The sequence below is a fragment of the Notolepis coatsorum genome, assembly GCF_963971535.1.
Source record: "Notolepis coatsorum genome assembly, chromosome: 4".
Lineage (NCBI taxonomy): Eukaryota > Metazoa > Chordata > Actinopteri > Aulopiformes > Paralepididae > Notolepis > Notolepis coatsorum.
The window spans coordinates 169,921,601-169,942,768 of record NC_140168.1 but is presented as its reverse complement, the minus strand read 5'-3'; the positions used below and the strand labels follow the sequence as shown (position 1 = coordinate 169,942,768).

Below are 21,168 nucleotides of genomic sequence, written 5' to 3'. Positions count from 1 at the left end.
CAAAAAGTGTCCTCTGTTCTTTCATTTCAGCATTGTCTATCGCAGAACACATTCCATTGTGGGCAGAGTGTATGCTTGGTTTCATTCCAGCCTTGCCTAAACACCAGCTGATGATTTCACTAATTGGCTCACCTCTTCAACTAACTCACCTGGTGCAATGTATAGTTAAAATGAAAACTTGGCCCACGATGGAATGAGTTTGAGACCTGGTCTATCCCTTTCAAAAAAATATATAGTACTTTTACTTTTTAGTACTTAAGTACATTTAAAAGTAGGACTTTTTTACTTTTACTCAAGTGTGTTTTTAGCCAGATACTTTGACTTTTACTTGAGTCCGATTTTGAGACGGTACCCATACTTTCACTTAAGTATAATTTCTGGGTACTTTTTACACCCCTGGGAACCAGCATGCATCCGAGTGTGGTACGAGGCAGACCAAGGACTCCATCAGTACTGGGGATCCAGACACTGGCTAGTGTCCACCCAGAGGTCCATGGGGAATCACAACACTGCGGGCACCAAGAGATCCAGGAGAAGCCTAACTCTCAAGCGTTGAGAGTTCCGGCCAACGCAGTGACCGGGTCTTGAGGCTTCGGAGGGGAACGAGAGAAGCCAAACGACAGGCAATCTACGAGGAGACAGGCTGCTAGGCCTCATCAACAACTCCGGCTGTCAACAGATAGGCTACAAGGCCTTAGTAATTGACCAGGGTGTCAGCAAGCGAAAGGGTGTGGAGCTGCTATCGCCCCTATCAACGACCAGGCGGAGGGGGGGGAGAAGTAAACCTCTTCCACTAATCCGAGGGTCAACGGGGGTTGAGCAGCCAGCGATGACCTCCTCACAGCCGTGACAGCGCCAGAGGGGAGATCTAATCACCCCACCTGAGAGCGACGCAACTGACACCCAAGGAAAGAGCTCCTGGTTCAACTGAACCGGCAATACAGCAGGGGGTCATACCCCTATAGAGGTCAGCACGAGGCACGAGGTCTCGACAGAAGACGGGGTGGGATGATGTCTAATTCTACCTCCCAGAGTTGGTTGTAGCATTCAGCAGTCATGAACTGCACCAGCTCTGAGAAATAAGGAGGGGGCCAGGTCAATCCAGAAAACATTGACCCCCCCTTCTCACTGCTCCAAGTCAGAATTTGACAAAACCAGTGGAAATTGATCCTGGTATGAAAAAGCGTGTCAAAGACTGCACACGGCACACAATAATTAAAATGGACTGCAAATAAAGATGTTTGAGTTTATAATTATACATAAGAAAGAGATGTAGAAAAAGAATGTTGTGCTGATTTTTAGGATCCGAGTGTGGGAAACCGTATGTATGTTATCCAAGTATGATTTAAAATGTCTTAATTCTTATCCAGGTAGTAGTAAGCAGAAGTTAGGATCTATGTTTGACATAATTAAGGATAGTTAAACTATCCGAGTGTGGAAACTGTAGTAGTTTTTGATAATAACATAAATCCTAAGCCTCATTGAATCTTTTATTCCCAATAGAAACGGTCATAAGATTAAGCTTTGATCAGGAAAACAGCTGCCTTAGATAGTCAACGCAATAACCCGCACAACAGGTTGTGTGCCGGGCCACTCAAACAGCCGGTTGTAAAAGATAAAGAAACTGTTTGAACAAGCTTCCTTCTTCCCCTTCGGGAGTGATAGAACAATAGAGCCACCTGGTTCCCTTATGGTGGGACAGGAAGGATTTCAGATAAGCCCTAGCTAACACAATGAGATGATGAGGTCACATGAAGTTATTATCAGCTGCTTCGCGGCCTAGGGACAAGGACAGTCAACTGTTATGAGTAGTATGAAAAGTCTCAAATAGGAATTATAGTTAACTAACTTATGTGTGTTTACTGAGGTAGAATGTTTACCATCAATGTGAGACTGTTAGGCTGGAGCTTGGTAAATCATGGAGGAACATATTATTAATGAACGTTAAAGTATAAACTGTATAAAAGAGATTGATGTAAGTTAAAAGAATGATTAGGCCTGTTAGCTATTCACTGAAAGTCAGCAGACTGTGTTACAGATTTAAATCCCCTGCAATGTAAAATTAGTTTCACCTAGGGTGAAACTAGGCTTAACGGTACCAGACTGTGTTCAATTATGATATCTCTGTGTTTATGTAATCAATTGCAATTCAAATATATATATTGTGAGATCAATAACCCAAGTATTAAGTTGTTGGACGGTGTTTGTTCTTTGACTGGAAAACAAAGGAAAGTATAGAGTTGGCTGTGAAGCCAACCCCCAATTTCACATTCAAACTTAGTAGGCCTGGGATTGGAGGAAAACATCTGATGATGTCACTTTGGTGACGTCACGCAGAGACTCCAGGCTTTTTGATATAAGAGGGGGTGTGGTGACGATGAGGAGACTCTGAAACGAAACCACCAAGGAACCACACCCACCTCTTCACACAGGAGACGACTATGCGGAAGCAGAGGAGCAGAACATTTTGGAGGGAGAACAGACCTTTACCTTTGTTCATCAGCCAGAGAACAAAGACAACTCAACAACTTCAATTCAAGAATCTACTTTCTTAGTCTAGTTGGGATCGCAGACGGCATAGTGTCTCGTGATCACAACTATAGCGTTCTTTATTTTAATTGAAACAGATCATTTTTGTATGATTTTGTGGATTTTAATAAACCACTACTTTTGAGATAACTACCTTCTCCTCTATTTCTCCTGCTGTGCCGCTGGTCGTGAAACAAAGACCTCCCGGTCTTTGTTTAAAGTACTTTCCAGGGCTTTTAGGTTTTGAACACAACACAGAGCAGATTAGATATTAGGTTCTGATTAAATCAGAACAATTAGCCCAGAAAAGTACTACAAGGGAACTTTATACTTTTACTCCACTACATTTCAAAGAAAATATTGTACTTTTTACTCCACTACATTTATCTGAACCCATCAGTTACTAGTTACTTTGAAGAAAAAGATTTAGTATAGAAAACATGGTTAAAATGGATGAAGATTATATACTTTCACAGTGGACATAATCAGAGGAGCATAACTGGACCACATACCTTTAACATGACCTATAGAGGTCAATGAAACAAGGTTTGAATACTCCCAAGCACTGGAATACACACATGTCATGTCGCATGCATACTTTTACTTTAGATACTTAAGTAAATTCAATAACAAATACTTCAATACTTTTTTTTTGTAGAATTTAAATGGAGGCCTTTTACTTTGACCAGAGTACTTATTTATCTGGGTATTTCTGTTGTGTTTTCCCTCCTGCTTCGCTACATCATCCGAGCACAGGGTCAACCAGCAGACCTGTTGAATGCTGGAGTAAAAACCAACCGCTTCTATGCTAAATATGTCTATACTACTATCTACTACAGTATGCTACTATGCCTATACTACTATCTACTATGCTAAATATGTCTATATTACTACCTTCTATGCTAAATATGTCTATACTACTATCTACTATGCTACTATGCCTATACTACTACCTTCTATGCTAAATATGTCTATACCACTATCTACTATGCCTATATGTATGTATGTACAGTTTCTACGTCAAATGTATATACTCCCTTTTCTTGACTCCTTCTGTATCACAAACAGTACTGTATTTGCAAATCTGGTATGTCATAAATGTATAGATGTAGCAGTACTGACTATCTGTATGTCATGTATGTCATATATGTCCTGATGAATTGAAAATGGGGGACCCTGATGTAAACAAGACGAAAGTCTTTCTCTGGTCTGCATCCCCTTAACAATTGTGTGTATTGAGCTGTACTGTATTGTACCCATTCTGCAATCTGTTAATAAAGTTTTCAATCAATCAATCAATCAATCATACTACTACCTTCTATGCTAAATATTTTTAGTTTAGTTTAGTTATAAAATAAATATAAGTATATAATTATGTTCCTAAATCAGCGTCAACTTGAAGTATCTTAAGCATATTCAGTATGGTCCAGAGGATGAGGGTTCAGCCTGAGGTCTGTCTGGGTGATTTAAATAAGGTATTGTACAAGTAAAAACAGCACTTAATGTAATAGATCACTTTCATGTGTCCCTGTTCCATGTGACACACTGCAGGAAGAGCAACACCAAGCCATGTCCTGGTGCATTCATTTACAACAATGAGCAACTCCAAGAACACTATGCTGACAGCTTCTCTAGTAAGGTACTCTCTCTCTCTCTCTCTCTCTCTCTCTCTCTCTCTCTCTCTCTCTCTCTCTCTCTCTCTCTCTCTCTCTCTCTCTCTCTCTCTCTCTCTCTCTCTCTCTCTCTCTCTCTCTCTCTCTCTCTCTCTCTCTCTCTCTCTCTCTCTCTCTCTCTCTCTCTCTCTCTCTCTCTCTCTCTCTCTCTCTCTCTCTCTCTCTCTCTCTCTCTCTCTCTCTCCCTATTGCTCCTGTTCATAAGGTTAATAGAAAGGGCTGGATAGGTAAATGATTGATTGATTAATGCAATGCTAATTTGTTTGTTTGATTGATTCATCCATCCCTTGGTATACTTTCAGTCTAGAACTCTGATCCATAGCCAGTCTCTACAGGGAACAAATAAGAGTCACTATTGAGGACCAGTAGGTGGTCAACTCCTTCTGTCAGCCTGCTGGTGCTAAACTATTGTATGTTATAGTCACTGTTATGTTATGATGATCACATCAGAATCACCTATCATCTAAACAGAGACCAGACCTGCCCTCATAAGAAGAGGAAGACAAGTCACAATGTGCAGTCTCAGAGAAAGCATGCAGGTCCAAGGGATATATATACATGGCGTCTCCTTCCACTGTTGCATGGAGGACTGCCGTTGAAACAAAATAATCCTAACTCTTTAAAACCTTTAGCGTTAGCATGCCTTGAAGATGTCAAAGCATGGTTGGCCTTAAACTGAAGTTATGTCCCAGAAATGTCCATGTGTCTCCTCCTGGTGATTTTATGATTTTGCTGTTTGCTTTTAAGTGCCTGAACGGCTTTGCACTGTTATACCTCTCCCCTGATCAGCTCCTCCTGGCTGTTCCTAAAAGTCTAGGCTGAAGCTTAGGGGGAACCGTGCTTTCTCAGTGGCAGCCCCAAAGCTGCCTCTGCATGTTAGGCAGGCCCCCACTCTGCAGGTGTTTGAAATCACGCCTCAAAACACATCTATTTTCTTTGTTTTTTGACACAGCTTGAGACTTGACCTTACTTGACCGTTTTATGTGACATACTGTATGCGTTACTGTGTGCTTTTCATCTCTGTGTGATATTATTATTTTATTTTTTATCCACTTTTTATCCTTATTTTTTTTATTTTTCTCCCATCCCAATTTCGTATTGCCAATTCTCCCCTTCAATTCTTCCCTCCCCTGTCTTAAACGTTGCTAGACTATGCCTCCCACTGGTCGACTGTAGTGAGGATAGAAGCCTTGCATCACGTGTCCCCTCCGGTACACGAGGAGGCAGCCTGTCGCATCTTTTCACCAGACAGCGCGGACTCTCATTGGCGAGGAGTAACGCGTGGGAGGCTCACGCTGCCCCCGATACTTCCTGTCTCTGCTGTGCAGGCGTCACCCAACCGACCTGTAGGAGTCGCTGTCCACAACGTCCAATCCCCACCCATCGACTTTCCACCCGCTACCTCTGCCAATTGAGATAGTATGGTGACTGGCCCAAGCCGCAGGCAACGCTGACTCTGGGAGTCGAGACCGGAGTCTCTTTCACTGGTGACGAGCGCAATCTCCGCTACGCCACCCAGTCGCCCACATCTCTGTGTGATATTTGTTGTTTGACTTGTACAGCACTTTGGTCGACTTTGTTGTTTTGAAATGTGCTCTATAAATAAAGTGGATTGGATATATATATATATATACATACACATACATACAGTACATAGATATATAGAGATAGGTGTGTGTATATATATATATATATATATATATATATATATATATATATATATATATATATATATATATATATATATATATATATATATATATATATATATATTGTATACCCCACCACCACAGCACTGATGGGTGATATGCCTCGTTTTGGATCATCTCTAATCCATAATCAAAAGCAACTGAATCTCTTCTCTAATCCATAATCAAAAGCAACTGAATCTCTTCAAGAGCTGCCGCTTCAAACGGCTTGACATTGACTCTTGAATTAGGCAAAAGCATAAACAGAGCAGATTATTATGAGATTAAAACACAGCCTGTCATAATATTTGTCACCCCCTCCTCGCCTATCCCCCTTTCACTCGCCCCCCCCACCCCCCCCCCTGGCTAATTTGTTACCACCCACTTGAACCGGAACCTTTTCTAGCTCGGCTGCAACAGACGCCGCTCCGCTGCTAGTGTCGCTCTGACAGCTGGAGCTCCACAACCAGTCCACTGACACACCGACGAGCCCACCGCCCTGTTGTGTCCGTCCGTCCGTCGGTAGCATGATGCCTCTGGTAGCCTGTCGGTCCAAATAGTAGCACATATGGGGCATTGCACACAAGACGATGCGAGTAACACACTGTGCCTTTATTGTGCAAATAATGCTCTAAAAAACGCGATGTTGTTGTACTGCAGCGACGAGGAGGAGACACGCGAACGATCATACTCATCATAGGATCCATTGACGGGCGCACCCTCGTCGGCGCTTTGATCTTTTGTGGGGTGATCGTGGGGTGATCTCTCATTTCTCAGGACAGGAGTTCATTAGTTTTTATTTATTTTATTTTAATATGGGGAGCACGACCTCTTGCTGTGTGTCCGCCAGCCCCAAGCTGCGGAGAAATGCCCACTCGAGGCTGGAGTCGTACCACCCCGAGCCGGAGCCGCTCAGCAGGGAGGACACGGGCTGCAACTTGCAGCACATCAGCGACCGAGAGAACGTGGACGGTAAAGTAGCTGCTGCACCGTTCAATTCAAGTCTGGTCATCATGTGTGTGTTGTCTACTTTTAATAAACACGTCCCACGGCAGGCTAGTTCAGTGCTCGGTGTGTGTGTGTGCAGGGATGTAGCTGGAGATTCGGGGCCCCATGAAATAATCTATTTGTGGGCCCCCAATCCATGAGAGTGCGCGTTAGCGCGCAAGCTTAAAAAAATTGGGGCATTTATTTATTGATGAAAATGCATAATATGGTTTTTACCTATTTCTTTTTATAATACAGGCAATTATACTTTTGAGTACATTAACCTACTTTAGGATAATAATAAAACCATATTAATAAAAAGATAATAATAGTGTTCTCTGCCCCCCCCCCCCCCCCCCCAGTGCTGGGCCCTTGGAATCATCCTACCCCCCCCCCCCTACTCCCCTGTGTGTGTGTGTGTGTGTGTGTCAGAGAGTTTTCCACATCTAAACAATAGGTGACCATTTAAACGTGTCTCGCCTGTAAACATGCACGTTGTTCTCTTGAGTTGCAACCACATCTTCGTAACTCAACTCGAACACAATTACGACAGAGTAACTGACTGTAAAGGCCTCGTCCTCGGTGTGTGTCATTATATTACCAACCATCTCGGTCCGTGACCCATGTGGTTTAACAAAAAAAAATATATATATATGGTGCTTCAGACTTACATCCTGTTCATGAAGGCAGACTCCTTTTGTGCAAGTCTTTGTTTTCGAGCAGAGCATGGAATAAACTGCAACTATGGAACGCAGCCCCCCCATTGACACATGCTAATATGCATTACAATTGATCCATTCACACCGGTAAGTGTCTAGCCTATTATTCAACCAGCCAAATGCTCCAGAGATTTATTTCTCAGAAATTGTGCTGAGCCTATTTTGTCGGTTGGCTCATAAGCCTACATGGTTTGAGATAACATTGAAACGGGATAAATACAATACACTAAAATAGGATAGGCTACCCAAAATGAAGAATGTGTACATCTTAATACGCTTCATATTTTATAACCATCGCAAGACATTCTGTTTTATTTTGTTTGTGGTGTGCGCTGCCTGCAGCTGTTATAAGCCTACATTTGGAGTGATGGATGAAGGCCATCTGTTTCTGTGACAAATATTTGCAGGGTTCATAATGTAGCCTAGTGCCTTGTCATGTCATGGCTGAGCGACTTGGGAGTGCAGGAAAGGACAGCGGTAGGCCCTTAATCTGGTGTGGTTTTAATACTTACAGCATGCCCCCCCCCCCTGTAGCAGCCTTGCATGTGTCCAGCTGAGGAAGTCTACCAATGCTCTCCTTGTTGTGGTGTGAAAGCCTTATAACTGAAATGTTGGTGTGTTCTCTTTGTGCAAGCAGCAGTTGATTTGTCCATCTGTTTTGGTCAAATATAAAAATCCCATAACTGAAATTTGGCACGGCCAAGGAAGAGGTAGGCTAATTGGCGTGGGGCCTGCTGACCCCAATGGGGCCCACGGGCAATGCCTCTCCCATGCCGGACGTCGCTGCTACTAATTGGTTGCAGCTACTAATTTCATTCAAGAATTGTAATTATTTAAATATTTCTCTTGAATTGAAGGTAATTGTTGAGCAGGTTTCATGAAATCCTTTCAAAAACCTGTATAGGGTGGCCGGGTAGTGCAGCGGACTAAAGCGTCTGTCTACCACCAGAGTGCCAGTGGGATCGAATCCGGCTGTGGTGCCTCCGGCTTGGCCGACCGTCCACACTAACACAATTTGCAGTGTTAGCGGGTGGGAAGCCGGCGTGGGTGGGTCCTGGTCGTTGTAAACAGCGACTCCTACAGTTTGGTCGGGGCGCCTGCACAGAAAGGGAAGGATCTGGGAGAGGTAGTGTGACCTTCCACACGTTACACTCTCCCAGGGAGAGTCGGCGCTGCCAGGTGAAAAGAAGTGGTGGGCTGGCTGCGTGTAACTGTTCCGCAACAGTAAGTGACTTCCGGGGTAGGCCTGATTGGCCCCGACAGGCACGTGACGCGCAACTTTCTCTGCCGCGCGGCACGCTCCGCGGAGCCGAGCGGCAGAGCTTACGGAATTACGTAACCGTCCAAATACGCCATGACTCTCATTCGGCGCTATAGCTCACCTGGCAGAGCAGCGGTCCTGCGATCCTGCGGTCCGTTGTTGGTGAGTTCGAATCCCATCAAATCTTTTTTTTTTAACGTGATTTTTTTTTAACGTGTATTCTTTCGCCGGTTAAGGTTAGGCATGGTTAAGGTTAAGGTTAAGGTTAGGCATTGTTTCGGAGTTGGTTAAGGTTAGAACGGTTAAGTTTAGGCGCTGTTAAGGACCTGGTTAAGGTTAGAGTTTGTCTTAGAGAATGGCAATATTCTTTCTATGGTTAAGGTTAGGCATGGTTAAGGTTAAGGTTAAGGTTAGGCATTGTTTCGGAGTTGGTTAAGGTTAGAACGGTTAAGTTTAGGCGCTGTTAAGGAGCTGGTTAAGGTTAGAGTTTGTGTTAGAGAATGGCAATAGACAGCCTATTTCCGCGCGACAGCTCTCAGCAGCCTCGTTGCGCGTCCTGAGTTTGCCGCGTCACGTGCCTGTCGGGGCCAATCAGGCCTACCCCGGAAGTCACTTACTGTTGCGGAACAGGTACACGCGGGCTGGCTACACATGTGTCGGAGGAAGCATGTGATAGTCTCCGCCCTCCCAGACCGATGGTAGGGGGTAGAGTGCGCAACGGCCAGGAAGGGGATTGGGAATTGGCATAACGACTAACATTGGAAAAAAAAGAAGAGGGAAAAAGATAATATTTGTTTTTTTAAAAACCACTGTATAATTTCCAATATGCTTTGTGTCGCCCTGAAAATGAGGCTTTCTTTTTAAATTATTGAAAAGTTGACTTCGGACAGAAGAGATTTTCCTCCAACATTGCATCGATCTGCCAGCTTTGCACTTGTAAACAGCTATTTTAAGTGGGTGGGTCTTGTATGTGTGTGTGAGGGTGGTTGTCTTTGTGAGCAGAGGAAAGGAAAACTGGAGACACAGACCAATGCTCTGCTCAATAGATGGAAATAAAGATTGTTGATACTGACTGTTTTAGGAACCTGACTGTTGTAGGAGCCCGACTGTTGTAGGAGCCTGACCAGGGGTTTATCTTATCGGGGGGAAACCCTTGCGAGCACGGGGAGAACATGCAAACTCCACACAGAAAGGCCTGGGAGATACCCCACCTGGGTACCTGGCATCATGGAAACCTGGTCCCCAAGCGGGAATCGAACCCTGGACCTTCTTGCTGTGAGGCGACAGTGTTAACCACTACACCACCGTGCCGCCACAGTAGAGGGGGCAGCTAGTGTTGCTCTTCTAGAAAAATAATCCTTTCAGGGTTGCCTATTGAAATACTGTACACCTCCAGTACAGAAACATTGTTTATGAGTTTGCGTGTCAGGTAGACCATTGATTGACAGTCGATTCTGCCAATTACGACGTCACACCGCTTGCACTCTGGCCGTCCGGCGCTGCAGCTGGACCCTATTGCCCACCTCTGCGGTTGATAACGCTAGCCAAGTTAGCTGTACACACATACACAGTGGGCCAGTTGTAGGGGTGTAACAATGCATCGCAATGCATCGATCCTACTTTGCAATATTTACAAAACATGACATTGTTTTCGAACTCTAGCCATGGGAAAATGTTTAGCCAATTCACGTTAAATTTGTATGTCTTCCCTCCGGCTCCAGTGGGTGTAGCTTCAGTGGCTACATTGGGTGCTACAGTGGGGGTAGTAGTGGGTGTAGCCTCGCTAGCATGGCCAACTTCGCTAGCATGCTGGCTAGTGTCAGTATCTTGGTTAACGTTAACGTTAACTATCACCTCTGTAACATGAGCTGCCTCGCCTGACTTCTCATTCTCCGGTATCTTTCGCGCAAAAAATAAAAATGAATGGGCTTCGACATGGCTGTATTGTCTGACTCAGACAGTGACGCTGATCGTTACTTTCAGTTTCCAGTCGTGTGACCACAGGAAACTCTACTGTGATTGGAACGTTTATGCGGCTGTGAACTGTGGGACTTGTAGTTTTTTAACGATTCTCGCAGCGGAGAAAAAAAAGAACGAATGAGGCTGTAATCTGCATTCACACGCCGTGCGAGTAATTGATTTTTCAGGTTCGCACACACATATTTTTAGGGGCATATGCGAGCAATATGGTCGCACTGTAGAGCCCTGCTGACTGTTGTAGGAGCCTGACTGTTGTAGGAGCCAGACTGTTGTTTGTAGGGCTGTACCGAATGCTTCGAAGCTTCGATCATAATGTTGACATTCGAATTCTAAATCAACATTTGAATACATTTTTTTTTATAATTTATTTTATTTTTATTTTTTTATCTTTTATTTTTCTTCTGTCTATTCAATCTGTTTAAACCAATGGGGGTTTTCTTCACAGTTGCAGTTAAAGATTAGGCTACACTAATATTATAATATTATACTATAAGACGTCACCATCACTTTCATGCCAACCGTGCCCTTATTGGATTATTTATGTTGACGAAACTGATAAAGAAAGTTGATTTAATAAAAGAGAGACTGATTTAATCAGATTAATCACTTTATTCTAATTGAGGATTTAGTAAAAAAAAAAATTACTATTTTTTTTTATGACATTTCTTTTTTTTATAGACATTCAAAGCTTCGTTCGAATACTTCAATAGAAGCTTCGAATGTTAAAAAATGACATTCGGTACATCCCTAGTTGTTTGGAGCCTGACTGTTGTAGGAGGCTAGGAGCCTGACTGTTGTAGGAGCCCGACTGTTGTAGGAGCCCGACTGTTGTAGGAGCCCGACTGTTGTAGGAGCCAGACTGTTGTAGGAGCCCGACTGTTGTAGGAGCCCGACTGTTGTAGGAGCCCGACTGTTGTAGGAGCCCGACTGTTTTAGGAGCCCGACTGTTTTAGGAGCCCGACTGTTTTAGGAGCCCGACTGTTGTAGGAGTCCGACTGTTGTAGGAGCTAGAGATGTTCCGATACCATTTTTTCTTTCCCGATCCGATTCCGATACCTAAGCTTTGGGTATCAGCCGATACCAATACTGATCCGATACCAGTGCATACTAGGGCTGGGCGATTCTTGCTAAAATGTGAATCACGATTTTTCTCTAAGAATTGAGATCACGATTCTCTCTCACCATTCTTATTTTTTCAATAAAATCATTTATTGCACTCTTTCTTAAACAGACAACATAACATATCAAAGTGCTTGACTTAAACTTAAACATAACATATATGAAAGTGCTTGACTTAAACTTAAAAGTATCTTGTACAGTAACATACAAAATAACTCGAGTCAGAATAGTCATCATTTAAAAAAGTAAAGTAAAAAAAAAAATAAGAATTTAATACTTTTTTTTAACTCATTGGACGCCATCGCTTAAGTGCGCGAGAGGGCGCTAGAGTGCCACCGCTTTAATCAATGGGAGGACTGTGAGATTTGCGAGTGCTTAAAATATATCTTAAATTATGGCTATGGGTCTAATACACCCGTCGATTATCAGTGAGTTGCTTCCAGTCAACATGTACAAAATGGATTGTTTTTTCATCTGTACATTTCTGTTTTTATACCGTTTTGAATACGAGTATAGTTTTGGTGATTTCTAGTAATTCCAGAGAAAGACACGATAATAGCCCTTTAGTGGAATACACAAAACACGTTGTCATTTTTCGGCTGATTATCGAATCTTCCTGAAATCAATGCTAGATCATCATTATTATCCTTCCTCGTGCAAGCATGCAATGTGGCATCCCAACGGCACACAGCCACACATACACACACAGATACAGCGTAAATCGGGGTAGAAATACATATCAGATCAACGATCAAATTTATATATAGTGTTCTTACCTTGTATCTGATGTAATGCAAAAGAAATAATCCAATTATCTGATCGCCATTTGAAGTACTGGGCACGGAGGTCCGTGCCACGTTCAACAGCATTGCATATTGAGGGGGGGCGGGGCAGCCTCGCAGATGTATTGTTGAAACAGGTTACCTCGCCTGAGTATTTAAACCATGCCCGCACGGCTTGGATCGTCCCAGAAAAGAAACTACACCATTCCCAGTGGAGTGCAATACCAGCCGGAAGGCGTAGGCGGCGGTATTTGCCCTTTTGCGAGCTCAGACCCACTTCCCAATGATAACATCAGGCTGGATGGATGAAAATGAATGGATATCGCTAATAAAAGAAATAACGATTAAAACCTGACTATACTCGTGATTGGCGCTCAAGCGATGGCGAGTTAACCCGACTATCATCGTGACTGGCGTCCAATGAGTTAATAAAAAAAAATCGTCATAACTTAGAAATGAGATTGCATAGGTCTATGAATCGAGATCGTGATTTTTTTTCGCTTAATTGCCCAGCCCTAGTGCATACATTTGAATTATTGCTGGATTATGATTAGCCCCAACTTTAGCCAATGTAACGTTAAAGCTAAAACTAGCTTTTCAGCTAGCTCTTCAGCTAATGCTAATAACACCAGCAAGCGAACACATCAGAGCTCCCTGTCACACTGCTCTGTCGGGACGATGGCATTTAAGAAAGTATCTGCTGTTAAAATGACAAACCGCATTGACACTTCAATTCACGGTTGATTAAAAACATGTTTGTTTTATAATGCTCACTCTCAGCAGGAGGATACTGCACGTGTTGTTGATAAATTACGTCATATGATATCGGAGCATAGATTTGACGCGTACTCGCAGATACCGATACCAGCATTGTAGGCTGTATCGGAGGCATTTCCGATAGGGATGCCCCGATCGATCGGCCAGCGATCGGTATCGGCCGATATTCAGTATAAATATGAGATCGGTGAATTCCGATAATGCTTTAGTTTATTTTCGCCGATCCTGAAAACCGATCGATGACACGCACGAAAAACATGATTCAATTCTCAGTGGAGTTCTCACTTGCTGTCTCTCTTGCTCACAGCTGCTGCTGCTGCACGCCTTGCCCCTCCCCCCCCTCACAGACCCATGTCAACAAATGCTCCGGCAAGAGTCAAGTGCACCTCGAGTGATACTAGCTAACGTTACTGTTTAAACAAAATTACCCAGTCAACTATTCACTTTAGTTTAATACATGAGGCATTGTCTAACGTTATCTAGCTGGCTAGATAGCTCCTGATATCAATGTCTGATATCATCATTTTGGCAATCGTTTTCGCAGTAGTTGGCTAGTGTTGCTAACTAGCTATCGTTGTTCCATGAGCCAATGTTAGCTACCTAGCTAACGTTACTGTTTAAACAAAATTACCCAGTCAACTATTCACTTTAGTTTAATACATGAGGCATTGTCTAACGTTATCTAGCTGGCTAGCTACTGATAGCTCCTGATATCAACGTCTGATATCATCATTCGTTTTTGCAGCTGTTGGCTAATTAGCTATCATGCTTCATAGCTGTAACTGAACACTGAGAACATCTTATAAGTTTCTGTTCATAGGAAAATACTTTGACTATAATGGTCAGAAGTAAATTAACTTAGATACTATTATGCTCAACACCCAGTACTATTCACTTTACTTAATTTCTAAGATTAGATTAGATAATTTAGACAGGACTTTGAGAATGCCTGTGTTAGACCTACAGTATAATACTGCCAGCTGCTATAAGAAAACCAAAAACGATCAGTATCGGCAGTGTATCGGCCGATATGACTCATAGACGATCGGTGATCGGTATCGGTGTCAAAAAAACGTGATCGGGGCATCCCTAATTTCTAGGGATGTCCGATATTATCGGCCTACCGATATTATCGGCCGATATCAGCATTAAAATGTGATATCGGTTGATATCGGTATCGGAAATTAAGAGTTGGACAATATCGGTATATCGGTATCGGTAAAAAAGCCAATATCGAGCATCCCTACTAATTTCCAATATATTGGTATCGGAACAACTCTAGTAGGAGCCCGACTGTTGTAGGAGGCTAGGAGCCCGACTGTTGTAGGAGCCCGACTGTTGTAGGAGCCCGACTGTTGTAGGAGCCCGACTGTTGTAGGAGCCCGACTGTTGTAGGAGCCCGACTGTTGTAGGAGCCCGACTGTTGTATCAATAGATCAATAGATTTTAGAACACCTAGATTTATCAATAGTAATATATATGTAACGTTAACACATTCTGCGCCATAAACGAGTTAACTCGTTATTGGCCGCCATGCGTTGAGTATTTGCTATATCTATTCATAATTCATAGCTGCAGCCTCTGGTATCCCCTTCAGAGCCTGTCTGAGCTGGCAGACGGTCAACATCGCCCTCTACTGCCAGGCAGAGCTATTGCATCTCATTCAAAATGGGATGGTGTGTTTTAGGAGGCGATCTGAGCCGGGCGGGCGGGGTTTAAATATTCAGGCGAGCCACTTCTATACAACGATGGCATCGAACAGTAACTCCGCCCGCCCGTCATTGTGAAACGGTCGGTAGTGTGGTGCGGACCTCCACGAGCATTATTTGGAATTGTGATCAGATATTTGGATTATCTATTTTGCATTACATCAGATACAAGGTAAGAACATCATATATGAATTTGATCGTTGATCTGACATTTATTTCTACCCCGATCACAGCTATCTGTGTGGACCGTGTATGGCTGTTTACCGTTGGGTAGGAGGATGGGGGGGGGCGAGCGCCCCGCTACGACGGTCATTTCATGTATGGACGAGGAGACATAATAGTGATAATCTAGTGTTGATTTCAGGATGATTAGATAATCAGCCGAAAAATTACAACGTGATGACTGGATTACAGTAAAATGCCATTTTCTCGCCTTTTTCCTGGAATTACTGAAAAACACCCAAACCATACTCTATTCAAAACGGTATAAAACAGAAATGTACGGATGAAAAAACAATCTGTCTCGGGCATGTTGACTAGAAGCAACTCACTGAGACGGCGTTATTAGACCCATAGATATAATATAAGATATATTTTAAGCACTCACAAATGTCACAGTCTAAAACTATATCCATTGAATAAAGACCTGGCGATGAATGGGGTATCAGCGCCCCCTGCTGCTGGCGGTCAATGGGTTTAAAACGAATGCCTTTGTTAATCATAACGTTGATGCAGTAGCGCAGAGTTCGAAATTAACGGGGGCTTGGGGCAAAATGCACTCGAAAATTCACCAAATGCCCTCAAAATCAGTTAAGGGGGGCAAGAAAAGCCCAAGACAGTTTACTAATTATATATATAATTATATATATGCTCTACAGTGCGAGCATTTCACTTGTATTTGCCCCTAATAATGTGTGTGTGCGAACCGGAAAAATCATTTACTTGCAGTGTGTGAGTGAAGATTACAAGCTCCGCTGTTAATAGTTCAGAAACTACAAGTCCCACATTCCACAAGGCGCATAAATGTCCAATCACAGTAGAGTTTCCTGCGGTGATGCGGCTGGTTTCACGAGAGAAATGAAACGATAAACACAGTACGCGCTGGAACAGAAAGTCACGCTACCGGGCCGGCATAGGCAAGTTATACATTCAGAATCAGACAACGCTAAAGGTTCAGCCAGCCATGAAGCCCATTCATTTTTATTTTGTGCAAAAGAGAGACAAGGAGAAAGAGGAATCCGGCGAGGCAGCTAATGTTACTGAGGCGGATAACGTTAGCGATGTTAGCACACGCACATACACTGTGGGCCAGCCAGTGACTTTGGTGGTGTGACGGGTGTGTGCTATTGCACAGATGTGTGTCCCGTTCCCGTTTGCATACGCACATACACACACGCACATAGTAAGCCATCACTGGGAAAGGCTGAGGGGGGCTGAGAATATCTGTCTATGTGTGTGTGTGTCTCGCTCTCTCTCCCTCTCTACATCTCTCTCCTGAACCTATTTCATTCAAAAGGAAGACATTGATGGACAGTAGCTATACGTATAAATTATAGCTCAGTTGTAGCTGTAACAAAATAATTGTATTAACTATTAATTAACTATTATTCAATAGCGTTTCAATTATAATGAATTAAATAATTGTATAAAGAATTTTCCATGTTCTGTCATCTAATAATATATTCCATTGCCTTTCCTATCTGTATCAAAGTCAAAATGTTGGTATCATGACAAGACTACAACATACAAAAAAGCAGCTTGACAACCGATATCCTTTGCGTCTAGGCATGGGCCAATTTGTGATTTTGGTGGTATGTGCTATTTGCACAGATGTTTAGCCCTTAGTATGCACACGCACAGTATAATATGCATGTAGTAAATAGTTTGTTAATAAACTCTGTAACTTGAACAATTTTCACTGTGCTCCTAAATTTCTTTGTGCTCCTAAATTTTAATTTAGATTTTATTTCTTAAAATTTTATTTAGGAGCACATGTGCTCCTTGGGAAAAAGGTTATCGTAGAGCCCTATATATGGAGACATTAACATTACGTTATCAAACATAGGGACGAAGACTGTAAAAAAAGTGTCAACAATGTTTTATAATCTTTATGTTAATTTTCATCATAAAAATGCTGTGCCCCCGAAATACAAAAAAAAGCCCCCGAAAATCAATTAAGGGGGGAAAAAAAAGCCATGGAAAAAATATGTTAATTTCTAACCCTGCAGTAGCGTATGTCGTTGTGTTGGGCTGTAACATAACATAACATAACACTGCACACATTAAAATTGCGATTATAATCGATTATAACATTTTCAAATCGATGCAGTTGAATCGTCACCTTAGGATCGATGCATTGTTACACCCCTAATTGTTATATCTGCATGTAAAACATTGCAATAATATTTTTTTTTCTCTTGTCTTCATACAATACTGTATGTCGCAGGCAGTGTGGCATACCGTGTGGTGCAAAGGAAAGGGTAATGAGTGGACCACGAGGTAGTCGAATGGAATAGAAGGACCAGCATGACGTTATACGGCACAGAAACTTAATCCAGAGGCAGAAGAAAAAAAGTCATCCAAGAACGGCAAACCTCATGGGAGGAGGATATGTGTAATTATGGAACCAGACGATTCAACTAGATGATGCGATAATAAGATATTCCTTTATTGATCTCTTTTGGGGAAATTCAGGCATCTTAGCAGCATGGGGGAGGCGGGAGGGAAGGTACAGACCTGTACATGGTAATAGACCACCGCAACACTTCCGGTATTCTGAAATCATGGGGGAGAGAGCGGGGGGAGAAAATGCATGAATGTGGATGAGAGCCTTGACATTAAGTGGTTGTAGCTATGGCTGTGGGGGTGCTGGAGACATGATCCAATAGACATGATATACGCTTGGATCATGTCTCCAGCACCCCCACAGCTGTACAACCACTTAATGTCGAGGCTCTCATCCACATTCATTCATTTTCTCCCACCGCTCTCTATCTAAATATAACCTACATATTTATATAAATGTATTTATATATAAATGTATTGGATTGTATAGAGAATAATACAGCGTTTATACATAATTAACAATTGAATAAAATTATATAATTTGAGTTAAAAAGGGGTAGGAATAAAAGAAAGTGTATACTTCTTCCTACTCCTTTTTTTTTTTTATATCTACTTTTTCTCCCCCCTTTCCGTATTTTTTTCCCATCCCAATTTAGTCGTTATGCCAATTCCCTTCCTGGTCGTTGCACGCTTTTGCCCCCTACTGTCGGGCCTGGGGAGGGAGAAGACTACCATATGTCTTCCGCCGATACATGTGGAGTCAGCCAGCCGCTATTTTTCACCTGACAGCGAGGACTCTGGGGGAATGTAACGCGTGGGAGGATCACACTCTCTCCCCCAGATCCCTCCCCTGCTGAGCAGGCGCCCCGACCGTCCAGTAGGAGTCGCTGTTTACAACGACCAGGATACATACCCCATCGGCTTCCCACCCGCTAACACTGCCAATTGTGTTAGTATGGACGACTGACCAAGCCGGAGGTACCGCTGACAGCTGGATTCGATCCCAGAGTCTCTGCGGTGGTGGCGAGCGCTTAGTCCAGCCGCACCTTCCTACTCCTTTTTCGAACAGGTTAAACTATGATTTGTTTATCTGTTTCTCTTTTTGTTGTCTTTTTTTTTTAATTATCTTTTGTATGTCAAATTAACAGATATTTTAGTTTTTATACTTGTTCGAAAATAAAAATCTTTTATTCATTCTAAAATATGCAGCCAAAAATATACAGTAAAGTAAACTGTACAGTAATAAGTGTAAAATTGTAAAATGTAAAAAAAAAAAAAAGTTAAAGTCCAGGAAGATTATGCCAGAGAGTTGTACTGTCACTCTGTGCTCAGTGAGGCACAGTGATGGCTGTCGGAATGAAGGACTTCCTGTGCTGCTGCTCACAGTGTTGCATCTTGGGAGCGTGTTTATTAATGTGCCGGGTGTATGAGTTTACAGACCGAACCAATATGGCTGGAGAGAGCCGGTGGAGTTTCATCACCTGGCTGTAACCGCCTTGCCATCAGGAACATTCCTCTCCTCCTCTAGAGCCCCACTAGGGAGGATGAAGGCCGCTCAAAGTGGCAGATGAGAGGAGCCTCGAGGGGGACGCATGACGGCCAAGAATTAACGCCTCGATTCAGAACAGAGTCTCATCGAACGCTTTAGTGGGGGGGGTGTGGTACCGTATTGTGTTCCTGAGTGGATGGGCTGTTATGCATTAACACTTTGAGTGCCACGGACGCTTTATGTCGTTAGTTCATGCCGACAGTTGAATGCCAGCAACGCTATATAGCGCTTGTTTGTCGTTTTTTTTAAATTTATTAGCGATTTTAATTCAGATTTCATCAATCGAGCCTCACGCTAATGCTCCAAACTCTCTCTGAGCTCCATTGGGAAAATACCGCCCCCTATCGTCTCTCCCTGTGTAACTGCACCCCATTGGATTAGACTGATGGGGGGGGGGGGGGGTGTCCAGTTTCCTCATTTTACTTTTCCGGCCAAGCCATCTGAAGGATCGAAGTGATTGCAGAGCCGGAAAACAACGTGGAATACATATTTACAGTACCCAGCGCTGAATCAATAAACGCGATTGATATTTGGAATGGCGATCAGCAATTGGAATAATCTTTTTGGAGAACATCTGATATGAGGTAAGGAATCTATTTTACCAGTCTTGGGGTAATCGGATCTGTTTTCACCTATATATCAGCGTGTGCCATATGTGTGTGTGTGTGTGTGTGTGCGCGCGCTGATCAGGAAATGAGAGAATCGATTTTTCAGATCGCTTCTCTAGCGTGCATAAGTACACATATACCATCGATAATCTAGAGTTTATTTGAAAACGATTCATAAATAGGCCACAAAATTACAACGTTTTTTGTGTATTCCAGAATATTCCAGTAAATGCCGTTTGTCACGGAAAATTTAAACGAGGGCTTTTCAAAATGCTATAAAACGGAAATGAACCGATTTTATAAAAAAAAAAAAAATAATTGGCAATGTTGACTGCAAACAAGTCATTGATAAGCGATGGGCAGATTAGACACATAGCCATAATTTAAGACATAGATTATGCGTTCACAACGCTATCATTGAAGTGGGTGCTGGCATTCAACCATGTTTTACCATGTAACCAGTGGCAACCAAAGTGTTAAAGATGAAGTACTATATCATCATGGATAGAATAGAAGTACTTTATTGATCCCGAGTGAAATTCAGCACTACAGATCGCTCACGGTAAACATTTAGGAAGTCAAAGATCACGATTAAGAATAAAAATACAGTCAAGGATATACATTCTGAGATATGTACTATACATTCTAAAATATACAGTAAAATGTACAGTAATATGTGTAAAATGGATTAGGTCCTGTAGGCTGTATTTAAGATCTTTAAAAGAACATGCCAACATTTTGTGAAATTAGCTTACCGTCTTCTCCAGAGAGAGACAAGAAGATATATACCAGTTTCCTCTCTGTGCGTTCAGTAGAAAGCTATCTGGCTGCATGTTAGCCTAGCTTAGTACAATGAATGGAAGCGGACATGGCCGGTTAGCCTTCGGGAGAGGTGTTAGTTGGACAATGCCTAGGCTAACCGGCACTGTTCGCTTCCATTCATTGTGCTAAGCTAGGCTAACGTGCCAGTTTACCAAAATCGCTCCTAATCACTAATTTCTGAACGGATTTTTATGAAATTGACATGTACTACATAAGACTTCAGGCTATGGACCCAGAGTATTTTCCAGCTCATACCACTTTCTTTGGAAATACTATAGTTGGATATTGCAACTACTACAGAAAAACGTGAGTAACAAGTTTTTCTACAACTCAAGTTCAGACCTAACCGTCACGGTGACCAATTGCAGCCACTCTTATTGTCTGGGACCAAATACGGCCA

General features: G+C 42.7%; 1 protein-coding gene across 2 annotated transcripts in view; it reads left to right on the top strand.

Moving 5' to 3' along the window:
- Positions 1-6,471: 6,471 nt before the first annotated feature.
- The window catches only part of LOC311226338 (cyclin-Y-like), a 174,574-nt gene continuing 159,877 nt past the window's right edge, over positions 6,472-21,168 (top strand). For both annotated transcript variants that reach the window (XM_084311761.1, XM_084311760.1), the window contains exon 1: positions 6,472-6,862. In XM_084311761.1, the coding sequence (XP_084167887.1) occupies positions 6,706-6,862 (157 nt within the window). In that variant the 5' untranslated portion in view covers positions 6,472-6,705. The remainder of the gene's footprint in view (positions 6,863-21,168) is intronic.